The sequence below is a fragment of the Accipiter gentilis genome, chromosome 16 (genome assembly GCF_929443795.1).
Source record: "Accipiter gentilis chromosome 16, bAccGen1.1, whole genome shotgun sequence".
In the NCBI taxonomy this organism is placed as follows: domain Eukaryota; kingdom Metazoa; phylum Chordata; class Aves; order Accipitriformes; family Accipitridae; genus Astur; species Astur gentilis.
The window spans coordinates 30,238,891-30,259,450 of NC_064895.1; the positions used below are offsets into that span (position 1 = coordinate 30,238,891).

Genomic DNA, 20,560 nt, shown 5'->3' on the forward strand with positions numbered 1-20,560 from the left:
CATTTTCAACTTCTTTTAATTATCAAAATTCAGACATTTACTATAGACCTGCAATAGTGAAATAGTTTAAGAACTGCAATTAAGTTAGTTACCTACAGGGAAGTCGGCTGCCAGTGAGATTTGGTGGTGAGGAAGAAGAGATAACATGCCTATGGTTAGAAGGGCAGGAGAGATGACACTTAGCACATGAATACATCAGACATCAATAGGTTAATTCATATGTCCAGACGCCTGAAGTTAAAACCTGAACATCTGAAGTAAAATGTAAAATCACCTTTACTCTAAGAGACTAAAATGCTGGTGAGACCAAGTTAAGACATAACCATCTCAGAGGGCAGAATAACTTTTTACTCGGGACCAGGCACATACTGTTCAGTGAATGTTGCCATAGAACACAAAGGACACATAGGACACAAAAGTTTGATCTCATAAGCCACAGATGAGACAACTTGACAAGACCAGCGTTAATGAACCTTCTGATAGTCTCATAAATCAAAGAACAGGCAAGTAAGCGGTACCATACCCTGACCTAAAATGGGTAAACACCTGAATTTATCACAGTACTACCCACCCTTGTAACCATATCTTTTAAAAGTTCTGAAGCTCAGATCTTGGGCCAAGACAGCCTCCCACCGAGGATGATGTTGATCACAGCCCTGTTGGACTGCAGTACTAAAGGAACTCCCAGTACATGAAGCAGCACAACACACCAGACCCATGTTATCAGGAAGAGTCTGCTTCCAGCACTCCTCCCAGTCCAACAACTGCTTCAGCGTATCTGGTACCTGTAGAGCTAATCATTATAGTCCAAATATGAAAGAACATCAGTTTGAAAAGCACCCTTGAGGAAAAAGCTGTACAGGTATGAATGTCAGTGTAGGTATTCCATACTTAATGGAATCAAGCAAGCAGGCATCTCTCAAGGAGCATTAAGTCAGATTTTGGAAATGAGAGACACAAATAGGTATTTCTCTAGGTTAGCAGTATAAAACAAGTCACAGTCCCAGTGGGAAAGAAAGCCTTGAGATGTTTTAGCTACAGAAAAGAACAAAAACATGCAGAGACTTCTAGTTAAACCCACACAAGACTTCTAGTTAAACCCACACAGAAAAGAAAAACCCACACAGTTAAGTTGTACTGAAACACTAAACATTCAAGACAACTTGCAGCGGCAGCTCTGGTCTCTTTCCTGTCTCCTCAGGACCAGACAGGGAATTCCCACAGCACCAGGAATTTGACAAGCTCATTTTTCACAAAGCATTTCTGAAGTACCTTACCCCCTCGCAAGGGTTACACAAAACCAACACCGGCTGAAACCCTTCTCCACGTGTCATCAGAAGGTCACATAGCAAAACAGGCACCGGCTGCCGCTGCCAGGGGAATCCATGCAACCTGCTCTCATCCAATGTCTTTCCTGGGCATTTCTCAACCCCAGGCAGGATGAAGTTTCCTGTCAGGAGCAGCCTGTTCCCAGACACCATCCTTCCCGAGATTCTCCAGCTCTTCCTCCACTAACAAGCAAGAACATGCTGCCTTTCCACAGCTCCAGAAAGGAGAAGCACAAGAGCAAGCTGTTGCCACCCGAACAGTGGAAGCAGCCCACACCCTGCTCCCAAGGGCTGCCAAGAGCAGGTACAGTGAGCAGGGCCTGCCAAGACAACACCACCCCACCCCCCCCACCCCCCACCCCCCAGCACTGCTGGACTAAAGGCAGCAACATCTGCTTAGCACAACCTAAAAAACCCAAACCTTCAAGTTAGGATACTCTCAACCGATTCTCTAACTAAATACCAATATTAACTTTAAGGGTAGATCAGATTAAGCATTTTCTCCGGATAAAGAGAGGGGAGTAACAGATTTTCTTTCTAAAGAGGTAAATCAAGAATTCAAGAGGATATCACTTCTCTGCACCCCCAGTTGTGCTTATCACTCAACAAGGCACTAAAAAATAGCTCTCGGTTTCTTAAAATGAAGGCTGTATCCCTGCTTAGCAGTTCCTGGGCAAGTTTTCTACCAACATCAACGGGCATTTCATTTGGTCTTGTAAAATTCAAGAGCAGACTACGGATTATACGGACGGCCTGTCACAAGAAGCTACAGGCCTGCGCTCTGAATCTGAAACACACTTTACCCTAGAAAATGTTAGCGACTTCATCCACTCTTTATCTTCGCCACTTATTGTTGAAGTGACAGTTCCGTCTCCTCCTGGACACAGCTCTGGCTTAATTGGAGCAGCCAACCTCCTCAGCACACTCCTTCCCATTCGTCTCTACATCTTCTGATCGTACTTAGCACATTTAGGTAACAGCTGCCTATTAGTTTCAGTTGAACATAAATAGCATGTCAGTGCAAGGACAAACAGAAAAAGGAGCAGCAGGGTTACGTGTCCTGTGCTGCCACCACACAGGTATGTGTCTGAGTAAGGAGTTCAGCAGCGTTCTCACCCTTCACCAACTGTTTTTGCCCTGAGGCAGTGACAGCAGCAGCACAGGGAGAGGAGCAAGCCCAGTTTAGGGTTTGCTTCATACTAGGGGCAGGGAGAAGGGAACACTAGGCACTGGCACTGCTGCCAAGCCCTTTGTATCGCAGCACTGCAACCCTAAAAGTGAATTTTCAGTACAAGTGTCACCTATTCCAGCACTTCCATGTCCCCAGATGCCCTGTGCACTCTGCCAGTACAGATTTATGTGGTAACATAAGAAGCCAGATCAGGAAACTGATCCAGCTCAGCTGAAAAAATTGCTGTGTTAAAAAAAAAGTTTCCAGCCAGCTCAGCTCCTCAGCTCTTCACCATACAGCCATCCACACGCTTCTCATCACCGCTGCGAGGCATGCACAAGCAAAACTGCTGCTTATTATCCACGGCCCTAGATTAACAAAAAACAAAACACCCTCAATCATACCATATCACACCATAAGTCCAATTCACTCTGTAACCCCTCTACTGGGTGTCCCAAGCAGACAGAGGTGAGGAGAACTACTCCCTCCAGGCCAAAAAATACTTGTTCAACCTCCAGCAACCAAGAGCTGTTGGGATTCACAAGCTCGAGATGGCATCCAGAGCATCATGTCCAACAGTCACCAATGGATCCACTTCAATTGTCTACTTTCATTCTGAACTGATTTATATTTTGCCCTCCAAAACTTCCCATGACAGAAAGTTCTACAGCTCAATTACCTATATGTAGAAATGATTTTTGCATCTCTTGCTGCCTGATGATTTCTAGACTCCATGTTATGGAAATGACTGAATAGGAGTTGGGGTGGGATTTTTGTTGGAGGGGTGGTTTGTTGGTTTAGGTTTGTTTGGTTTTTTTCCTAATTCACCTGCTCCATGCCAGGAGTCAGATACAGACTCACAGACCCACAGCCTGGCACAATACAAACAAAACTTGAAGTTGTTTGCTGCTCCAACAAGCCAACAAGCTATAGGAATGAGACAAAAAAGGAATATTAAGGAAAAAGCAATCCAGTACTTTCAACTGCTGTAGTAACACTCTTTTTTTGAACCCGAGAAACTACTTGTTTTTCAAACTTCACTGCAACTACCATACAGCCAAAAGAATTTTCACAGTTCAAAACATAATTTCTGCCTAGTTTGTCTTCCCACAGTCGATCAAGTTTTTCCCCATTCTCTGTCTGGGACTCCTTCCTTTCCAATATTAATATATCACAATCATGGGCAAACAAATCCTCGTAAGATGTATGCAGAAACTTGTTATATTTACTATTTTTGATATCTGAGGACTTATTTTTTACAAATTTCACTGCTTAAATGTATCAATACGCAATGATTCCAAAGCAAGAGCTTAGCAACTCAAAATCACTTCTAATAAAGGCCAAAGAAATAAAAAAAAAACTGAGAAAAAGGATTTCCTCAGAGAGTAGTTTTCATATACCTTTATATTTAAAACAATACAGTTTTGCACACTCATACTGCTTTCTCTCCTTCTCTTTGTATTTGTAGAGTTGCAGACAGAGTGAGTGAAGACCAGAAATACAGAACACAAATGTATCTTCAGTGTGGGTTAAGATCCATGAAAGCTTTACCTACATCAGTATCATTTAGAGGGAATCTCACAATAATTACATACACTTTGTTCTCTTGAGCACATTACTAGAGGTAGTCAGACTTCATGGGAAAACATTTTTTGTGACTCATCTTAATTTGCATTTTACTTAGTCAAACAATAGCAATTACATGCTTGAGTTCAGGTTTGACATTCAAATTTTTAGATGGACATCCCTGCAAGAACAGCCCTCCCTACCTGATTATGCCCAGGCACCAAAGGCCAGCACTTTACCTGCTGACCTTGAACACCTTCACAAAGTGTGCCCCCAGAGCTGACAGATCATTTTTCAATGGTTCACTTCAAGCTGTCATTAACTTGACACACTGAATGCCAATAAAAAAATTAAAGAAAATTAAGATCTCAAGTATACACTGACTGGAAGCTACTTACGCTAACACTTTTAATATTAAAAATAAAGAAAATCTGCTGGTAGCATGAATGGTAGAAGAGAAAGTACTAAAATTAGCAGTGTTTGGAGAGAGGGCAGACGAAGCAGCAGTCCGTTTACGAGAAGCCTCCAGTACTCAGTGCTTAGGAGCACCAGGGAGCAACACCACTGCGCAGAGGAACAGCTACCACTGACAGGCCTGACCCAACTGTAGAGTATCTGTAGAGCACAACTGAAAAGTCACCACAATTTCTCCAAAAAAAATGATACCATAAACATGATTTTTCCACCAAGAATTACTGAAGAGTTATTAAAATTAAAAATGGTTTGTGATAGACCAAGTCTTCTAAAAGTTATTCCCTTTCTGCCTGAAAACAGCAACATAGCATTTGAGGACAAGGCCCCTGCTCTCTGTAGGGAGGTTACGATGACTTAGGGATTCTTGCAGAAGAGCCATCTGGATTATTTATAGTACCTCTAGACAGGGTAATGAAATCATTCACACATGCACCTCATCACATCCAAAAGCTTAACTGCTGTTTTAGCAGGAAATATTAGATTGAAGCGCTTCCAAGTCAAATGTTAAAGAGAGTATACCAAATTACATGTATAGCAAATTATATCCAAACTGCCATCACAGATCATGCTTCATCAGTCCTTAAAATGTGCAAAGATGAAAGTAAGTGAATGTAAGTTACTAACGTTAAGTAGAAATGCATTATTATTGTATCTTCACTTACATATGCAGACAAACCTTTGGTTTTAAAACACTTCCCCCTGTTTGTCTTTTATATACACAGGCTAGTTTCAATATTCTTTGAGACCCATCTTTTCCTATAAAGACTAGAAAGACTGAACCAGTCCCTGCTTACAGCCAACAGTACTACTGCATATTTTACGTGCTTGACTATCTCAGGTTCTTGGTGGAGCTCAGTGTAAACACAAAAGCATGAATCAGAGTTAAGTTACCAAGTATTATTTTTTTAAATATAAGGAGAGATTTGGCCAATAAGCAAGTCACCTTCAATGTCATCAACTGTGTACACAAGTGCTTTGGAAATAGTATTTCCTTGTTGCTACAGGTCAAAGACTCCATCTGAGGTTTTTCCTGAAACTCTCCTCTTCCGGCTGCAAAACCAGCCCAAGTTGTGCAGCTGCTGCAGGGGAATTTATCACCAGCAGGTACCACCAGGCAAAGCACTTTTCCAGGCTCTGTGTTACATTCCTGGATTGCCATTGCTGCTGTCACTGCTGCAGCAGAGGAAAACCTGAGAAAGTCTAAAAACCGTAGTTACCAGTGGTAAGTTGAGATAACTCAGTCACTTTGTTGTAATAACGCAGAGAACAACTAAGCGGACAGGTGTTTTAACCCAGTTCAAGGTTTTCCCTTCACGGATGGGCTGCTTTTTAAAGGCGCTGATGTACAGTTTCCCTTTCCACTGACACTGCTTGCACAGGACACCTTCCCAGCAGGTTTCCTCATTAAACATTTACTTACAGAAGAACTAAGGAATCAATACATTTAAGCCATCTTTGTGCAGGTAAGCACCTGGAATTCAGCACCACACAGCAAACCCCTTCGTACCCCAAAAATCTGCTAAATCCCACCGTGAAGACGCAAGCCTGACACACCAACCAGTCATCAAGCGGTGTTCACAGTCACCGTACCTAGGCATTTAGTTCAGAACCTAGGAAATAAAACTTGTCTTCTGGTGTAGATGCACTACAAACAACTTCTCCAGAAACAAATACCTACTGGTCTAAATTAGTTTGAGTGTTCAGAAATGCTTCCAAGCTCTGCACGTGCACACTTGCTACTAAACCTGATGATACTCTGCTTGAATGCTCAAAAACTGCAGTTAGACCAAGAACTAATACTAATTACTAGACATCGCTGATCACTAAAAGCACAGGTTCTCTGGAGCAAGAGCCACCATATATCCGCTGACATAACTAAGACACTGACTACTTTTAACTTTGAGAATTGAAATAAACCTTCCCAGCAAACTCAGAAAGCAACAAACACCATGTAATACAGGCAATAATTTGCCAAGCAGCACGGAATTCACTATGGCCACAGCAGCAAAATAAATACAGCCTTCGATAGTCAAGGTACGTGATGTTAAGAGACAAGATAAAGTGACCGTCAGGCACGCATCCCCCTCAAAACAATTAAGCAAAACCCTGAGCTCAGGCCCAAAGAGCTTTTAGGCAACAACTGTGTCTTGACACTTAGTTGTCCCCCAAATACACTTTCTTTCACTTCCAAGTACCTGAGGCTTGCTTAAGAGTGTCTTTTTATGCCTTGTAGTCATAGCTGCAATTTTGGGGGTGACGTTTCAACACCGATGAGGAAGTACATGGGTGTGTACTTACACCCAGCACTACAGTTTACGCTGATACTGTATGTTCGCCCACCCTTGGCAAACAGCTGTACAGCCAATCATTTAAGGGATTTGTATCAAGCACAGAAAGCCACCCCCCAAAAAGATTTTCTTTCTTCCAGATGCACAGTAGGTATCTGCACATATTACACCAGTGGGTACTGCAAGAAAGAGTGGAGGCATGAATTCTCTTAAATTGCCAGAGTCAGTCACCAGGAAGATTAGAAGCTGCTAACCTTCATCTGCAAAACGAGACAGCGTTCAGGAGAAGAAAAGCAAAACTCTCTGATAAACCTAGGGAGAAAGGTTGTTAGGTACAAGGCTTGCCTTACAGCACAGATTAAATGAAGAGAGTAAAAGCCTAGGAAAACAAACAGGTCTCCTTCGCGATGTCAAAGAAACTACCTTAGTCAGGAGCTGCACACCAACTAAGGGCTAAAGTCAGCTTTGCCAGAACCCCAGCGGTTCACTCCCGGAGGAGGGAAGGACAGCTTTGTTGGGTGAGAAAACAGACCCCACCCACAAGTGTAATCATTTCTGCTAAGCCACATCAATAGCGGTGAAGATACGGTGCAGGGATGGCAACCCCATCGCCCTCCTGCGTGCAGGGGGCTAGAGATTAACCGCTGACGGAAGGAGCCAGGTGGGCTCTCGCTGTTAGCTGGCCGAGGATGCGGGGGACAAGCTGCCAACGCAACCCCCAAGGGAGGGAAGGAGAGGGTCGCTCAGGGTCACCGACGGCGGAGAAAACTGCTGCGCTCAACTGCGGACAGAAACCAAACCATTCCTCCCTGCAGCAGAGGCGAAGCCGGTGTCGGGTGTGACTGGGGCGGCCGCCTCTCCGAGAATTTCGTGTCGACAGCAAGAGCAAGGAGACGAAAGGGTGTGGACAGGGGGTCCCTGGGGACCCTCGGGGACACTCGGACGCGGGGAGCTGACGCAAGAGAGGAAAACATGACCAAAAGCTGCGAGGCAAAGCGGAGAGCAGGGGTGCAGCCCCCCGGGGGAGGGAAGGGGAAGGCTGCAGGACCCCACCAGAGCGGGAAAGGGATGGGGGGGGGGGGGGCGTGCTGGAGGGGACCCGGCAGAGGGTGAGCCAGGGGGCAGGGACCCCCCCGGGACGGACGGACAGACGGACCCGGGGGAGGCACTGACCGATAGTGGAGATGAAGGTGGTGTTGAAGGCATCGTCGGAGAAGCGGAAGAGCACGCAGGTCTTGCCGACCCCCGAGTCCCCGATGAGGAGCAGCTTGAAGAGCAGGTCGTAGGTTTTCTTCGCCATGGGGAGGCGCGGCGGCCGCCACCACCACCGCCACCACCGCCGCCGCCGCCCGCTCCGGCCGCCTGCTCGCCCCCCTTCACCGGGCGCCCCCGCCTCGGGTCCGCCCGCCCACCCCGGCCGGCAGCACCGGCCGCGCCGCTCGCGAGGGCGGCGGCGAAGGAGGAGGAGGAGGAGGAGGACGGAGGAGGAGGAGGAGGAGGAGGGGGCCCACAAAATGGCTTCCTGCCGCGGGGCGGCCCCGGCGCCTCAGCGCGCTCCTCCCCGCGCCGCCACGGGCCCGCTGCTCCTCACGGCGAGGCGGCGGCGCCCGGCCTCATAACCCCGCGGCTCGGTTCGGCTCGGTTCAGCTCGGCCCGGCTCCCCCCGGGCGGCGGCAGCGGCGGCGGTTTCCTCACAGGCGCTGCCGAGGCTGCGCGCGCCGCTCGGTAACCGCGCAGGCCTCCGGGCGGGGGCGCGCACGCCCTGACGTCAGCACGCAGCGCCCCCCTGGCGGCAACGGGGATGCGAGGGGCGGGGCAGGGAGGAGGGGAGAGGAGCGGGGCGCGCGCGCGCCCGCGGCCCGCCGCAGAACCCCGGCGTGGTGACGCCACCCGCCCTCGCGGCCGCGCGCCGGAGCGGGGCGGGGCCTGAGGGGAGGGGCGGTGGCGGCGGAGGCTCCGCCTTCCCACCCTACGCTTGCGCCCGCCGGCTCAAATCCCGCCTCCCCGCCTCGCTCGCCGGCCTCCTACTGGGTACTCCCGCCTGCCCGTCTCGCCTCCTCCCGCCCCTCGCGGGTGGTGTCGCGGGGTGGGGAGGCAAGGCGCCAGCACCACCCTCGGCGGCGGGGCGGAGGGCGCCCCCTGGCGGCTGGGCGGGGTGAGGGGGCGCCGGTTCCTCACAGGGACCGCGGCCCCTCACGGAGACCGCGGCCCCTCACGGAGACCCCGGCCCCCTCAGGGACCCTCCACTGCAGCCGGGACCCGCCAGCCCCGGCCGAGCCTCCCCGGGCCTGCTGCTGCGGCTGTAGGCGGTGGCACACAGGGCCTAGGCCCTGGACAACTCCCCCCCCCCCCCGCCCCGTTCCCCGGTGAAGGCGGGGGGTGGGGGGTCGGTGAGGATAGCCCTACAGCGGCTGTCCGCCTGCCCAGAGCCGATCCGAGCCCTGCCCGGGGACCGGGGGTGTACCAGGGTCTTGAGCACAACGGCCCAGCAGCTGCCGGAGCCGGGCCCTTGGGCGGAGAGGCCAGAAACGGGGAGCAAAAACCGGACGGACAAAGCGAGGGGCTGGAAGGGGGGGACTGGGGGTGTGGGGTCGGCCAAGGCGGGGAGCCCGGGGACCTCCTGCGCGGGCTGTGGTGTTTGCAGTGGAGCCCGGCGGCTGCACGACGGGCAAAAGTAAAGATCATCCCCGATGACTACGGGGGTTCGGTCACAGCTCCCGCTCTTAGGGGACAGGAGAGCGAGCCCTCCCATAAGAGCCAAGCTGCAGAGCCGCCGCTGAATCCATTTGAAATGCCCCATCACAGGGGGCTGCTAGAGACCTCGTCGCTTCAACGTGGCGAGGAGCAGCCCTTTCCAAACAAGCGTTCGAACCCAAGCTGTCCCACGGTGCCATCCAGCACACCGCCAACTGCAATTCACTTACGTAATTAAGTATCCTCCCATCAGTAATTTCCCACTGCTTGCAGGAGGAGTTACCTCAAAGGGCTTAATAGGAGTCGCATCCCTCCCACCCGGCCCTTCCCAAGGTACGGCTTAGCACCTCTCTGAAGACACACAGTCGGGTTTCTTTTCCTTTGTAATTTGATTTCTCAGCCTTCACGGCTCCCGCTTGCAGGCACGCTTCCCCCGCGGCGTGTGGGGTACAAGCCTCTGTCTCAAGAAACCTTGAACTCTCACAGCAGGTTCTCTCCAGGAGCTGACGCAGCAGATAGGGCAGGAGTTTGCGGCTTCACAAAGAGGTTTTATTTTTAGCACTTCGCTAGATCAGTTTAAGGGCACCGTACGAAACGCTTCCTGTCGACGACTGAGCAGATAGGGAGAAAAATGCCAGTATTCATGGAGAGCTCCGCGGCAAAGGCACTGCCACAGATACTGACTAGGGACCCTCGGGCAGGCGGCTTCCAGTCACTCCCCAAAGGTTTATCAGCACAAGCGCATCGCTAGATGTTTGCACCAATGTTTACAATAACCTTTTGTCCTAGAGAGTTTGTTAATGGACTTCAAAGGAGTTTATCTTTCAGGATCCTGGAGAGGAAGCAATATGAAGCCTCCCATGTCCCACTGCAAACAACACAAAGCATTTTCTGTCTGGCATCTAAGACTGACCCTGATGTTAAATGTTACCCTCCGAGGGAACCGATCCCACAGGAGACACCCCACCCGGGACAAGGACACCCAGGACAAGGACACCCTTGCTCTTGCTGAGTCCCGGTCAGGAGACCATTACTGCAGGGCCGGTAGATTTGGGGGTGTCCAGTGAGAGGTAGAAGGGTTCTCACAGCTCTTCCCCACCACATCCTCCCAAGGATCGCCTTTCGTGACATCAAGAGGGCACTGATCTGATGTGAGGAGGGGTAATTACCAAATTAGGAGGAGTGGGGTGGAAGAGGAGAGCCAGCAGGACCCGGCAGCCTCTTCCCAGCTGTCAGAGCCTGCTTGCCAGGAACAGCTGAGCAGCGGGGGTTGCAACACCGTGCCGCAGATGCCTGCCCTCCAGATCTCACCATGGGGAGGGGAACAGTGAATCACGAGTGAGTTGTGCAACAGTATTTAAGTTTGGGGAGGTTTGCTCGGGGAGAGCGGTGACAAGCTAGGCTTGCCGGTTACTCAGATCCTCTCACAAAGCAGGGCCCAGCCCTTGGTGTGCGCAGGGATGGAAGAGATCTTTGTCATCCAGGAGGCATCAGCAGCCCTACAGCCGCAGGGAACAAGCAGCTTTGTTTTCTCCAACTCCTCCCCCAGCCAAGGCAGGGACGGGGGCTCGGCTGCTTGGCCACAAGCACGGGTTGGGCCAGCTGAGGAGGTTCTGGTCCCACCATTTTTGGGTCCTCACCTTGAGGGATGAGCTCCCATGGAGCCTTCCAGCACAGACCCTCCCAGCCCTCGGTCACCTCCAGCTCCCACCACTTCAGGAACGGCTGGAACCCCAAACTTGTGTAGGGACGAGAGCCCCGGCGGAGCTGGCGGTAGCAGCTCCAGGTGCTCCAGACATTGTCTGAGGAGGAACAGAAAAGGGGTTGAAGTTGCTTCCCCTGCTGCCGTACAACACTGTCCTCTTAGGAGCAGTGACCACAGTGTGTGTGTGGTCCGTGCTGCGAGGACCCTGGGCCAGACCAGGAGCTCTGAACTCCAGCCACCCCTCTGGCTGTAGGCACATGTGGCGCCCAGCTGCCTTTTTGATTTCGCTGCTGTTGTTGTCAAGGCAGGGGAACTCAAAATAAATAAATACCAAACTATACCCGGGAGCTGGGTGAATTTTTTGAGACACGCCTGGAGAACCCACTGTAAGAAATAAGCTTCGTCAGAAAGATTAATTCCTTGCGGGGGGGGGGGGGGGGTAGTAAAAGCGATGCAAGGAGGGTCCCCCACACTGCTTTTCTCATTTGCAGATACTCGCGTGTGTGGTGTTGGGTCTCACCAGGCTTCCCAGCCACCCTCGTGCCTCCAGCTGATCCGCACAGCCGGACAGAACAGTTTCCGAAAAGGCCACAAGCCGGTGTTTGGAGCAGCTCCTACCACTGCTGCTGGCAGGGTTGGACTTCCACCAGCTTGGATCATACGTCCCTGCCTCTTACCCTGCCTGTCTCCCAGGCAGGGCTGTAGCGGGCAGCCAGAGAATAAGAGGAACAAGAAAGGCCGTTCCACATCCCTGAAACGGGGACCCTCTCCACCATTTTCTGTTCCAGCTGGCACCACCCCGTTGAGAGCAGAAGGACTTGGTCAGCACTTCCAGGCAGCGGGGAAGATGCAAAGGTCACACAGAGCCCAGTGCCTTTGGCAGAGGGCTCGCTGTGCCGGGCATGTCTCTTATTTCTGCACAGTCACCTCAGCTCAGCTTCTGGCAAAGCATTGCCAGCACGGGCAGCTCAGCTCTGCCCAGCGGCGGGCAGCACGCTTGGATGTGTCCGAGGAGCTTTCTGCCCTCGCCGCTGCCTGGTCTGGCTCTGCGCAATGCGACGGGGCAGACCACTGCTCCTTCCCCAGCTTTAATGCTTAAGGACCTCAGTCTTCCCATGCCTCTGCCCCCCGCCCCCAGGACAGTCGCCCCCCTCCAAGAGGTTCAGCCCTTCTGTCTGCTGCCAAAAGTTTCTGCCCTCCGATCGTAGCATCGCTTGCTTACGCTGGGTCATGATCCCACGCTGCCGGCGAGCGGGGGAAGAAGCTCCGCATTGTTGTCGTCAGTGCTTTGCAGAGCCAGTCACTGCCTTGTTTTCTAAGGTTTTTCACCAGGGAGCAGAGCAGCAATTAGAACAAGGGACTGAGAAGCGGCTATTGCCGGCTTGCCGCCACCGCTGAATGATGCTTTGACCTCTGGCAAGCGGCAGCACCGCTTCCCCCCCGGTGCCGGGGGACTCACCGTGTACCTGGCGCAGAGGCAGCGCCGCCTCCAATTCCTTGTTCTTTGTGGAGCATTTTGAGGTCACCGAATGAAGGGCTCCCTAAGAGCACGTGAATGATAAATAGGTAGTTACCCACGAAGGAAGATGAAGCGTTAGTCCCTGGTTCTGTGTAGAAAAGGGCCTGCCCCACACGCAGTGGGGATTTATTCTGCTTACGGGAGGATTTGGAGGGATCTCGGGGGGAGCGTGGGCACGCCCCAGTGCATTTGTTGAGTGCTGTACAACCAGGGCTCTGCCTCTTTCAATTACATCTTGCCAGCAGATTATTAAATCCTTTAATCTCTGAGCAATGATGCTGATCTAGTTGCCTTACAGACATTGCTCACACCACATCTGTTGAAAACCCAGATCCAAGATAAAAGCCTGCATCTTCCCACGTGGTTGCCAGCCATCCCTTTTCCCCCCTCTCTCAGCTCCCATGGGATGATGGCAGAGATGGGAAGAGGGATGGTGGGGCACAACCCGGGGCTGCGGCACCTCGGCAAACAGCCACAGAGTTCCCCCAGGTGATGCAGGGGTCGAGGCAGAGCTGGGACGCGGCTCAGGGGCCGCAGATGAGGAGCATAGGACACGTGTAGGCTCCCAGCCTGCAGCCCCCGAAGCCGGGCAGGGCTGCAGCTCCTTCCAGCCCCCCATTAGCCTGGCCAGTGATCGGCAAAGTGCCACAAGATACCGCTAAACCATCCAGCCCCGCATCCCAACAGGATTCATCCTCTGGGACCAGGTCAGAGGGTCTTCTCCTCGAGGGCAGCAGCCCCAAGGGCCTGCAGGAGAGGCAGTACTTTGCAGTAGCTTTTATTGCTCATCTCCCGTTCCTCAGGAGATGCAGCTCAGCACTCACCCGGCTGTTTTAAGTGTCTGGGGGTGATTTGGAAAATGGGCGGTTTCCTTTAATGACATGCCTGTGGATGGGAAGATGTTGGAGCTTTGCGCCCCGAGCTGGCTCCCGTACCACTGCTGCCATCTAATTATAGCGGAGTCAGCTGCCGGCAAACTGATCCATCCTAAATCCAGGCTTAGTATGAGCTGCCCTTGCCCCTCCAACTCCCCCCCACCTTTTTGATATGGGGTAAATCTTGCACTGGAGCGATTCCCCTGCTGCCTTCCTGGGTGGCTGCGGGAGCTCCCCTTTCCCTGCTCTCCCATGCCATGCACGGGCAGTCTCTGCTGCTCTACAAACGCTCAAGCTGCGGTCCGAAAAAGCCAGAATAAACCTCCAGATTTCAGCCCGAGGGGTGGCTGGAGCCTGAGGCCATGGCTGGCCAGCACCACAGATGCTCGTGGCAGCCACCTGCGTGGGGTGGCCTTTGCTCTCGGAGAGGCTATGATGGGTGGCCAGAGCAGCTGCAGGTCCTGAGGAGAAGGCACCGGGCAAACATCAGCTGGTTCAAGCAATGGGCAGCTCTTGGGCAAACGGCTGAATTCCCCCCAGCTCTGGCTGCTTGGCTATGGGACAGGGCTCAGCTGGGGATGCTGGGAGGCAGCTCGCCCTGGGATTTGGGGCAGGTGGCTCACTGAGCACCCTCCATGCTCCCCGGCAGCACCAGGAAGAGAGAAGCAGCCAGAAACACCCTGCTGCTTCACCAGGTCCCCCGCCACTGAGCCGGCACATCGAAACAGGGACAGCATGAGGGAAGCCGGGAGCGCGTGGCTGACGAGGAGTGGGACAACTAGATGGGGAAACAGCCGAACCGAACCGCAAAACTGCTGTGGAGGAGGGAAATGGGGAAATAAATCCAGTGGGTCTCTGGGAATGCTGGTGAGCTGGTTATGGGGGAAAGCAGCCAAATGCCTGCCAGACCCCCAGGGTCCCTTTCCCCCTGTAGAAGCCAAAAGAAAGCTGAAAGCAAGAAGGGTGATTGGTGGGGAGCAAGCGAGAGGGTCCAGTCTCTCAGCTGCTGCCTGAGCTGGGGACAGCATCACACAGGGACGTATCCTTTCCCCATCAGGGAGGACAGGCTTTTCTCCAGGTCTTGTCCAGCCAACACCAATACCAGTTAGTCAAACCTCAAAGAAAAGCTTAAGTAATGTCAACCCACTGCTGCCAGCACAGACGCCATATCCCTGCTCCCAGCCCATGTCCCTGGCACCCTTTCCCCTTGTGCACAGCCCCAGCAGAAAGCCCGGGATGGCTCAACCGCCCCAGGGACTGCGGTGCTGAAGGAGATGGGACGGGACCGCAGGGTCCCACAGGTGGGAGCGCATCACCGCCAGCGCCGGCGCACCGGGCGTCCTTTCTCTCCCACATCTGCCCGGCTCTGGCTGATGCTGCTGCCCAGGCCAGGCAGCCAGGGAAAGCCGGGAGGCTGGGGCAGATCATGGGAAGGACATCACAAGGTCTCCTGCCAGCCTGTTGCCAGCACCCAGCTCAGGCAGGACCCTTTTGCCCATCCATCCTTGCTGCCCCGCTGTCATTGTGCCATGGATGTCGAGCTGGAGAGCTCTCCATCACTGCCGCCCTCATCGGCACAGCTCCGGCTTCACTACGAGCAACGCTGGCAGGATTTGGCCTGGGCCACTGCCGGAAACCTGCCCGGCTTGGCAGGGCATCCCTCCTGCTCCTCATTAATTCCTTAATGACTCCGACCTGTGGCTTTGCCAAGTCTGGGCAGCCCCAGTCCCACCCAGCCCCTGGGGACACCTCACCCTGGGGGGCTGCCTGAGGACAGAGGGCGCTGGGTGTCCCAACGGCTGTGGGGGGATATGGGGCCACAGCCCCCCCAGCTCCCCCTGGCCACCCACGAGAGCTGGGAATTGGCTTGTTTGATGTTTTCCAGCATTTTTTCCAGTGCGGAGTGTCTCCCAGGAGCAGAGCTTGGCTGTGTTTCCATGGGAGCGTGCAGGGCTTAGGGAGGCCGTAGCCCCTTCCCACCCCACTTCATCCCATCCCATGCCAACTACTGGCACGGCCCCTCAGCACGGCCAGGGTGCGGGCAACAGCCACCCGTGGCAGGGTCCCCGCTGCCGGCCGCATGGGCAGCCCCCACCTCGCCCCACAAGCGACACCACGGACCTGGCATTGGCAGAGCTGGGGGGAACCCGGGAAGCAGCAAGGTGGGAAGAAACCCAAGGGAAAACTGCCTCCAGGGCCCCCCTGCTCAGTACCCTGGGGGCCGGGGACCAGCGGCAGCCAGGACGGGGCAGAGTAAGGGATAGCCAGGGGCGGCACGGTGTCCCAGGGATGGCCATGATATCCCAGGGGTGGCTGCAGTGTCCTGGGAGTAACTGTGGTGTCCCAGGAATGGCAGTGGTGTCCCAGGGGTGGCCGTGGTACCCAAAGCCAGCCAGATCTCCAAGGGCTGGATACGGCATCTCAGGGGTGTCCGCATTGTCCTGACAGCAGCCACGATGCCCGAGGGATGGCTGTGATGTCCCAGGGTGGCCGTGGGACATGGAGACAAGGGACAGGGCGAGGAACGGGAAACCTGAGGCTGCGGGAGCCAGAACTGCACCACCCGCCCCCTCCCCCCCCAGCCCTGCTGCAGTGGCGGCAGCATTTTGGGGCTGATGTAGGCTCACAGCCAGGCCTCAAATGGCATCCAACCCCACCGTGTCCCCCGTCCCAGCCAGCCCAGTGTCACCCCTGGGATGCTCGGCCCCACCTCAGCTTTGGCACTGATGCCGGTGCGGTACCCGTGGCAAATGAGGGAGGGGGCAGCATCCCTGGGGGGCTACAGAGACCCTCAAACCCTGGGGTCTGGGTGGGAGCAGGGCAGTGCCCCCTCACCCCGCACGGGGACCCGCCGGGGTGGGGGGTGGCGAGCAGTGCCGTGAGTCACCCTGCATCCCACCCTGTGACTCAGGGACCGGCAATCCACCCCCATGGGCGCTCGGCCACCCACGCACCCTGTCCTGTGCTGCCGGCCACACTGGGATGCCACCGGCCACGCCACCGGGACCCCCACCGGGCCAGGGCTGCCCGAGGACACCCCAACCCCTACCCCCTCCTCGCACATGGATGGGATACAGGCGGTGACGGGGGTCCCCTGGGGCCCACGGTATGGCACTATATCCCCCCGTGGAGCAAAGGGTGGGGGGCAGCGGGGGGGTCATAGTTCCGCCCCAGCTGCTTTGGGGGCTGCTGTGGGGTGGGTGGCCCCGTGCCCCATAGTGCCCCTGCCCGTGCACCCCGAGGCTGGCCCAGGAGGGGCACAACGAGGGTCCGCTGTCCCCCCCCCCCAAGCCCCACGGACAGCCCGGGGCTGCCCTAAAGGTCAGCCCTGTGGCCGGAGGCCAGAGGCCAGCGGCCACCAGCAGCGTGCTGGGGTCCGGTGCTGACACCTGCGGGCGAGGGACCGTCCCTGCACGGCACGCTGCCCTGCGTGGCACTGCGTCCCTCCGTGTCATTCTGCCCCTGCACGTCACCACACCCCTGTGTCACTGCGTCCCTACAGGTCACCCCTCCTGACGTGTCACCCTGTCCCTCTGTCACTTTGCCCTTATCTCATGCCCTGCCTAAATACCCACCCCCCTTCCTACGTGTCACCCCTACCCGTCACCGCAGCCTGGTCCTGTGGGCGATTTGGGGCAGGGGCACTGGGGCTGGGGGCTGCCGGGGGGAGCGGGGGTACAGTGCCCTTGAACCCCTCCGCCCTGGGAACGCCGGGCCAGTGCCACAGGCAGAGCTGGGCAGCACCAGTGTCCCTGCCCGGTGGCACGGGGATTTGGGAGGGACCTGGGACACGGGGGCTGCAGCAGGGACGGAACGATCGGGCCTGTGCCGGCTCCGTGGGAGCCAGGGGCACCGCTGCCCCGGGTGCCCGTGGGGAGAAGTGGCATCACTGCCTGCTGGGACCCCCCCGGACACACACACGTGGGGTACGGTGCTGCCCGGCCCCACTCTGCAGCCTGGTGTGGGGTAAACCCCAGTCCTGCGGTGCCCTGTCCTCGTCCTCCAGCACTGGGAATGGGGCAGCCCAGGCTCCAGCAGTGACCCCCTCCGTAGCCCCCCCCCCCCCATCATCCCCTCCTTCCATTCTCTACCCCCTCCATCTCCCCGACGCCTCCTCCATCCCCTCTCCATAGGCCCCCCATCCCCTCCCTTGCCCCTCCAGCCCTCCTCCGCCCCCCTCCATCCCCCTCTATTGCTCCCTCCATTCCCCTCCACCCTGCCCATCATCTCCATCCCGCCTCCACCACGGCCTCCATCCCCCCTGCATTGTCCCTCCCATCCCCCTTCCGCTCCCCCTCCATCCCTCCCTCCATTGCTGCTGCATCCCCCCTTCCACCCCCTCCTCCATCATACCCTCCACTGAAGCTTCCATCCCCCTCCATCCCCTCTCCGTCCCATTCCACCCTCCCCATCATCTTCAACCCCCCCCATCCACCCTCCCTTGTCCCCCCATCCCGCTTCCATCTCCCCTCAGCCCCTGCTGCATCCCCCTTCGCCCCCCCTCCACCATGCCCTCCATTGTAGCCTCCATCCCCCTCCATCACTGGGGCTGTGCCTTCGGCAAGGGCACCGTCCCCCCCCGCGAAACCTTCTGGAGACAGAGGACTTGGATTGCACCAGGCAGTCCTGCGTATGGCAGCAAATACCCTAATTAATTAATTATGGGATAATCTCTGGTTCCGGGGAACGGCCGGCTGCTGAGACTCGATTAACCACAAGAATGTTTAATCTCCCACCGAAGGCCCGGGCTGCCTCTCCCGTAAGGTGCCAGGGATTATTCCCTCTGGGCCGCAAGCGAGCCCATGCAGGGACGCGCCAGCCGCCGCCGGGGCTGGCAGCGGGACGGGACTGGGCACCGGCACCGGGAGGCCGGAGTTGAGGGTACGCACAGCCTGGGGCAGGCCAGTGACCCCGAAACACCGCAGGGGCAGCTGGCGAGGGTGATGAGGGTGACACTGCCCCAGCCCCGCAGGAGATGGGGTGTGTGGAGGAGATATCCCTGTTCTGGCTGCCAGGCATGCGGAAAGAGCTTTGTCCCTGCTGGACTGCTGGGGCTGGGCACCTCCCCGTGCCCTCTCATGCCTCTCCTATCATCCATCCTGCACCCGGTGTCCCAACCCTGCATCCCTTATCCCACATCATGTACCCTGCGCCCTGCATCCTGCATCCCAACCCTCCATCCTTCATCCTACCTAATGCACCCTGCATCCCGCATCCCAATCCTGAACCCATATCCCACATCCTGTACCCTCCATTGCACATCCCAGTCCTGCATCCTACATCATGTACCCTGCATCCCGCACCCCAATCCTGCATCCCACACAATTGCTCTGCACCCCACTGACAAATCCTGCATCCTGCATCCTACAACCCATATCCCAATCCTGAACCCATATCCCACTTCCTGTACCCTCCGTCAGGCATCCTGTATCTCGCATCCTGCACCCTGCATTCTGTATTCCAATCCTGCATCCCAATCCTGCATCCTGCATCCCACACCTGCATCCCAATTCTGCCTTCTGTATCCTGCGTCCCGCATCCCAGTCCTGCTCCCTGCATCCAACTTCCCAATTCTGCATCGCAATTCTGCATCCCACATCCTGCACCCTGCATCCCAATTCTGCCTTCTGTATCCTGCATCCTGCACCCCAGTCCTGCACCCTGCATCCAACATCCCAATCCTGCATCCCAACCCTGCATCTCAATCCTGCATCCTGCATCCCATATCCTAGCCCTGCATCCCAATCCTGCATCTCAGTCCTGCATCCTGCATCCCATATCCTAGCCCTGCATCCCAATCCTGCATCCTGCATCCCATATCCTAGCCCTGCATCCCAATCCTGCATCTCAGTCCTGCATCCTGCATCCCATATCCTAGCCCTGCATCCCAATCCTGCATCCTGCATCCCATATCCTAGCCCTGCATCCCAGCCCTGCATCTCAATCCTGCACCCTGCATCCCATATCCTAGCCCTGCATCCCAACCCTGCATCTCAATCCTGCATCCTGCACCCCATATCCTAGCCCTGCATCCCAATCCTGCATCTCAGTCCTGCATCCCGTACCCCATATCCTAGCCCTGCATCCCAATCCCGCATCTCAATCCTGCATCCTGCATCCCAGCCCCGCATCCCAATCCTGTGTCCCAGCCCTGCACCCTGCATCCTGCATCCCAGCCCTGCATCCCAGCCCTGCACCCTGCGTCCCAGTCCTGCATCCTGCATCCCATATCCTAGCCCTGCATCCCAATCCCGCATCTCAATCCTGCATCCTGCGTCCCAATCCTGCATCCTGCATCCCGGCCCCGCCTCCCAATCCTGTATCCCAGTCCCGCACCCAGCGTCCTGCATCCCAGCCCTGCATCCCCCGCCCCGCCCCCTTCATCCCAGCCCCGCATCCCGCTCCCCCCGCCCCGCCGGCGCCGCACAAAGACAGGACTACAGCTCCCGGCGTGCCCGGCCCGGGGAGGGGGGGCCGGCGGACGGACGGACGGACGGACGGACGGACGGCCGCGGGGCGTGGAGGGGGGGGGGCCGGGGCCGGCAGCGCGCCCGCCGCCCGCGCCGCCGCCTCTGCCTGCGCGTGTGCGTGTGCGCGCCCGTGCGTGTGTGCGGGGCCGGCAGCCAATCAGCCGCGCCGCCGCCGCCCCGCCCCGCCCCGCCCCGCCCTGCCCGTCCCCGCACACGGGCGGGGCGCAGCGGCCGCGGCTGCCATGAGCGAGCGCCCGGCGGGGCCGCCCCCCCCGCCGCCCCCCGGCCCCCCGAGCCCTCCGGTCCGCTTCCGACCGCGGCCCCCGCCCGGCCCCGCTCCCGGCGGCGCGGGGGATGCTGCGGGGGCGGCGCGGCTGAGCGACATCCCGCCCCCCACCCCCGGCCCCAGCTCCCGCCGGCCCCGGCTGCCCCCCCCCCCCCGCCGCCGCCGCCGCCGCCGTCCGCCGCCG

The 20,560-nt window shown here is 56.3% G+C and overlaps 1 protein-coding gene across 1 annotated transcript in view; it reads right to left on the minus strand.

Moving 5' to 3' along the window:
* Positions 1–8,584, minus strand: part of RAB10 (RAB10, member RAS oncogene family) — a 47,116-nt gene extending 38,532 nt beyond the window's left edge. Inside the window, exon 1 of the mRNA XM_049818421.1 lies at positions 8,001–8,584. Within this exon, the coding sequence (XP_049674378.1) occupies positions 8,001–8,127 (127 nt within the window). The 5' untranslated portion in view covers positions 8,128–8,584. The remainder of the gene's footprint in view (positions 1–8,000) is intronic.
* Positions 8,585–20,560: the final 11,976 nt, after the last annotated feature.